The sequence below is a fragment of the Corylus avellana genome, chromosome 2 (assembly GCF_965113065.1).
Source record: "Corylus avellana chromosome 2, dhCorAvel1.hap1.2, whole genome shotgun sequence".
NCBI lineage: Eukaryota > Viridiplantae > Streptophyta > Magnoliopsida > Fagales > Betulaceae > Corylus > Corylus avellana.
The window spans coordinates 43353667-43358784 of NC_142491.1; the positions used below are offsets into that span (position 1 = coordinate 43353667).

General features: G+C 41.4%; 1 protein-coding gene across 1 annotated transcript; it reads left to right on the forward strand.

Moving 5' to 3' along the window:
- The first annotated feature begins 2944 nt into the window (after positions 1 to 2944).
- LOC132167709 (GRAS family transcription factor) lies at positions 2945 to 4831 on the forward strand. The gene has a single exon (XM_059578722.2). It carries the CDS (start codon positions 2989 to 2991, stop codon positions 4564 to 4566), a length of 1578 nt encoding a protein of 525 aa, XP_059434705.2. The 5' UTR covers positions 2945 to 2988; the 3' UTR covers positions 4567 to 4831.
- The last annotated feature ends 287 nt before the right edge of the window (positions 4832 to 5118 follow it).

Genomic DNA, 5118 nt, shown 5'->3' on the forward strand with positions numbered 1-5118 from the left:
TTTGTATTATATTTTGAGAATAATCTCTCTTGTGTGATAGTGAGATTTGAGTATATTGGTGCTTTGGGATCTAAATGATTTTTTATCCATTTTTTTATAGTGAATTTTCTCCGCCAATAGATATAGGCTTGTTAAGCCGAACCATTTAAATCTTGGTATTGTATCTGATTGCCTAATCTTTGTTATTTTGTGTCGTTCTTATTTTTTGCATCTCACGAGAATTGAAAAATAAGATTAATTTCCTAACACATAATAGTCCGAATTGAATCAACTCTTAGATCAATCCATGTTTAAAAATAAATAAATAAATAAGGGTTTGTTGGAAATACCACTTCAACATTATGAGATAATTGTAAAATAAAAATGTGATTTATAGTATTTATCAATATTGTATTGTAACTTGTTTTCTTCCACTCATGATTTAACTGATCATCATCGATCTATTTATTTTAATTTTCTGTGTTCTTGAATAATTTCTCATGTCTTCCTTACCCATATGCATGTGAATAGAAATTGTAGCTTTATGAGAAAACACAAGCTTAACTATTACCTAAAATGATAATACATTTTTTATACAACAGTTAAGTACGATAAAAATATTTTAATTTTACTGCTTTTATTCCTCACTCATCGGATTCAACCAAGTTAAATAATCTCAATCTGGCAATCCACTCGATCTCTATGATATCTGTTTGTATAAGAATACAAATTGCACCTTTATGAGAAAACACAACCTTAATTAACTACATGTAACAACATGATAATACCTACATTAATTGTTATACCGTTATATTCTGTCATGATCTACTTCATCAAAATACGATAAAAAATATTCTAACTCCACATCTTTTATTCCTAACTCATTGGTGTTAACCAAATTAAATAATTTATTTATGTTATTCCACTCTATTTTTGTATTCCTTCTCTACCAATTCAATTTTCTATGTTGTTGAATAATATTTTATGCGTACAACTGTGAAACAAGTTGTGCCTTAACATGAAAATGCAACCCTACCAAAAGGATGAATATATATTATTTCTTATTTATATATTCTGATATATGTACGGTCGACCTTGGCCAAAAGGCGATTGACTCAAAGTCACCAGCTTTCGACACGCCTGGGCCTGGCACAAAAAATCGAAACAACCCTTCGAATATGCAGAGACTCATCATTCAATTAACAGCTAATAATTAATTAATTAATTTTCATTTTTTTTTAATAAAATATTCCCAGCAGTTCTCCCAGTAGGCACCCGGCCATTGATCAAATGGTAATTTCTCTCCAGCCAATCAATTGCTTTTGACCTAAAATATTTCCATGCGTGGTGGAGGCCCTTGACGTAGTCCAACCCGTACAATAGTAAAACATTCCTAGCGCCATGAAAACTGGAAAGAAAGCGAACGTAGTGGTTTATGACGGGGGAAGACGCCGCGGTTAGCCGGTGGGGACCGCCATTCTCCAATGGCGGGGCTGCTGACGTGGCCATCATCTCAGAACAGTCAAACGAGCTTTTGAAGACTCCGTATGGCGTATAGTGACTGAATCCGATCTAAGGGCTTACGGCCGGTGTGGGACAGTTTTTTTTTTTTTTTTTTTAAATTAAGGCTGTGAGTGTCTCTCAAAATTTGTTCAAAAGTATATATATATATTGTCATTGCTTTTCTAGAACTCTAAAATTACATATTTCTAATTGGGCAAACCCTGAACCCACCATAATTTCTAAGAGAAGTTTTAAGAGAGCCTCAGTTTACACCGTGACCTAGCTAATTGAAGATATTCTAAAAAACATAATGATACCGATTTATATTGGCCAATACAATGGAAGATTGTTTATATATCACTCACACACCTACATTCATATATATATACACACGTACACATGCAAAAGATCATGTTAGTAATTATAAGGTACTTTCAATTTAGAATCTATTTCTTAACTTCAACATATATATTAATAATTTAGAAAAGCCATAGGGAGAATCTATCTCTTCCAAAGAAAATAAAGATCGATACCAAACAGTAGATATTAATTTTAAATTATTAAAACCAATAACTTGAAAGGCAATAAGTGAACTTGTGCGCTTCACATACAAAATTGACAAATCTATGTACTAAATCACGGCTTATTTTAAATAAGATTCATATACGGACAATGTTTGTCGCTTAACAGAACTCTAATCTTTGTCATGATTACAGACTTTTGATTTAGAATGAAACGTGTAACATATTAATAATTTAGAAAAACCATAGGAAGAATCTACCTCTTCCAAAGAAACAAATGATAAAATTAAATAGTCAATATTAATTTTAAACGATTAAAAGCATAGAATCGACAAATTTACTGTCCAATCATAGTAAATCACCACTTACTTTAATAGATTCATATACCGACCATACTTGTCGCGTTAACAGAACTCTAATCTTTGTCGCTAATCGATACAGACTTGTGATTTTGAATTATTTGCAGAAAAAAGACTAAAAATAAATTTGAACCCCTAACCTCCGACTTGCCATGCAACAGCAGTAATAACTAGAATTAAACTATAATTTCCGAGGTAAAATATATGCTTTGAAGGTGGTTAGGGATGCAGGTAGAGCAACTGTACACCCTACTCCCTAGCTAGTTAAAAAAAATAAAATTAAATATAGAGGTGGAAAACACAAAAGAGACACTTTGTAAGGGCATCACAGGAATTCTATAGGCATTAATTGTTAATTAAAGGTAATTGAAAGGTGGAGCACCCGCGCTATATAAAAAGGAAAGGCAACGTTGGGATCGGCAGCTCATCATTCAAGTCTCTGGTGAGGGCCAGTTAAAAAAAAAACCTTAAAACACAAAAAGTAAGCAACTTGCGAAGCTCGATCCGCTGTCTCTTGATCAGCCTTAAAAGTACACCTAGTTATCTCCCGCACGACACGCCCAACTGAGACACTATCTCTGATCTCTTTCTCTCTCTCTCTCTCTCTCTCTCTCTCTCTCTCTTGTATGAGCTTAGTCGGCTCCGCCATAGCTTTGGCCATGGCCGTGGACCATACTTTTGGGTTCGACTATTCAGGCTATGGCAACAACTCCGGCGCAACTGGCACGGCAGCCATGGAATATGAAGTGAGTGGAGTGGGCTCTAGTAACTGGCCGGACTGGCCCCCAGTGGAGGACTGGGAACATCTTGTAGGCCAAAACGACTTGGACGTCATCGAGTCCATGATGGACGATGCAGGAGGACTTGTCTACAACCTGGCTCCAACCGGGTCTGTTGAAGACGGGTCGTCGGTGGAAGAAGCGTCGTCCGTCGAAGAAGGGTCGTCGTCTCTCTCCGAGTCCACCGAGGTGGAGGTGATGACGGTGGAAGAACAAACCAACGGCGTGGACAGGAACGGGCTGAGGTTAGTACACCTCCTGTTGGCGGCGGCGGAGGCGCTTAAACCGGCAAACAAAAGCCGGGATCTGGCCCGAGTGATATTGTTTCGGCTCAAGGGATTGGTCTCTCCCACAGATGGAACTAACATGGAAAGACTAGCGGCGTATTTCACGGAGGCCCTGCAGTGGCTGCTAGAAAGCGCCGGCGGTGTCCACACCAAGCACCTCATCACCAGCGGTTCCCACCGTGACGACCACCACAATCAAACGGATGTGCTGCACGCTTTCCAGCTCCTGCAGGACATGTCACCCTACGTCAAGTTCGGCCATTTCACCGCCAACCAAGCCATCCTCGAGGCCGTCGCCAACGACCGCCGCGTCCACATCGTCGATTACGACATCATGGAAGGCATCCAGTGGGCCTCCCTCATGCAAGCTCTCGTCTCCCGCAAGGATGCCCCCCCGGCCCCACATCTCCGAATCACCGCCATCTCCCGTGCCGGTGGTTCCGGCCGCGGAAGAAAATCGATCTCCACCGTCCAGGAGACAGGCCGCAGATTGACTGCGTTTGCGGCGTCGATCGGTCAGCCCTTCTCTTTCCACCAGTGTCGGTTGGACTCTGACGAGACGTTTCGGCCGTCGGGTTTGAAGCAGGTGAGAGGGGAGGCGCTTGTGATCAATTGTATGCTTCACCTCCCACACTTCAACCACCGGGCACCCGAGTCCGTGGCTTCCTTTTTATCCGGAGCCAAGACCCTCAACCCGAGGATTGTGACACTGGTGGAGGAGGAGATGGGCCACGTGGGCAAAGGCGGCGAGTTCCTGGACCGGTTCGTGGACATCCTGCACCACTACTCGGCGGTGTACGACTCGCTGGAAGCCGGGTCGCCCATGCAGAGCCGGACCAGGGCTTTGGTGGAGCGGGTGTTCTTCGGGCCCCGAATAGCCGGGTCATTGGCCAGGATCTACCGTGGGCTTGGGGAGGACGAGAGTGGGTCTTGGGGGGAGTGGTTGGCTGCGGGAGGGCTCAGGGCTGTACCCATAAGCTTTGCAAACCATTGTCAATCGAAGCTTTTGTTGGGCCTGTTCAATGACGGGTATAGGGTGGAGGAGCTGGCGAATAACAAGATTGTTTTGGGGTGGAAATCGCGGCGTTTGCTGTCAGCTTCTGTTTGGACGCCGCCGGACTCTGACCCTGTAACTTAATTAATCTGCTCAATATCCATTAATTTGTGTGCTTTTGTGTCTGCTTCCATCGTTTTTCTTTTCAGCTCTCTGTGTTGTTAGTGTTTAACACCTAGATGTGGGTCTTGAACCTTCTCGATATCTCCCCAATTAAGTTTCTACTTTCTAGGTCGGTCGACAAAATGTGCAGTGCAGGGGACCAATTTCATTTGTAACCAGGCACGGTTTTGTCAATTTCGTTTTTAAGATAAGATAATTAATGTGGCTTTTTAGAATTTGAGCTCCATCTCCCTTTCCCTTTCTGTTGTGTTGTAATAAAAGTATGCCACACTATATATCTTCAAATGGATAATAAATGTGCTTCAATTTTCTCTCTTTCTTTCTCTCCATCTCTCCATCTGATTTTTTCCCCTCTAGGCTCTAAGCAATACAAGAAAAAGGAGAGATTTCATGGGAGAACTCCTACTCTAATGGAAGAAGTGATGTGGAGGAGCAGTACTTGAGAATGCTTTCAAATGTTTGATTGTAGTATGTCAGAGATATTGATGGGGAAGACATTAATTAAAGACCAAT

Excerpts from the sequence above, each read along its gene's own strand:
- LOC132167709 (XM_059578722.2), top strand. The coding sequence starts at position 2,989 with ATGAGCTTAGTCGGCTCCGCCATAGCTTTGGCCATGGCCGTGGACCAT.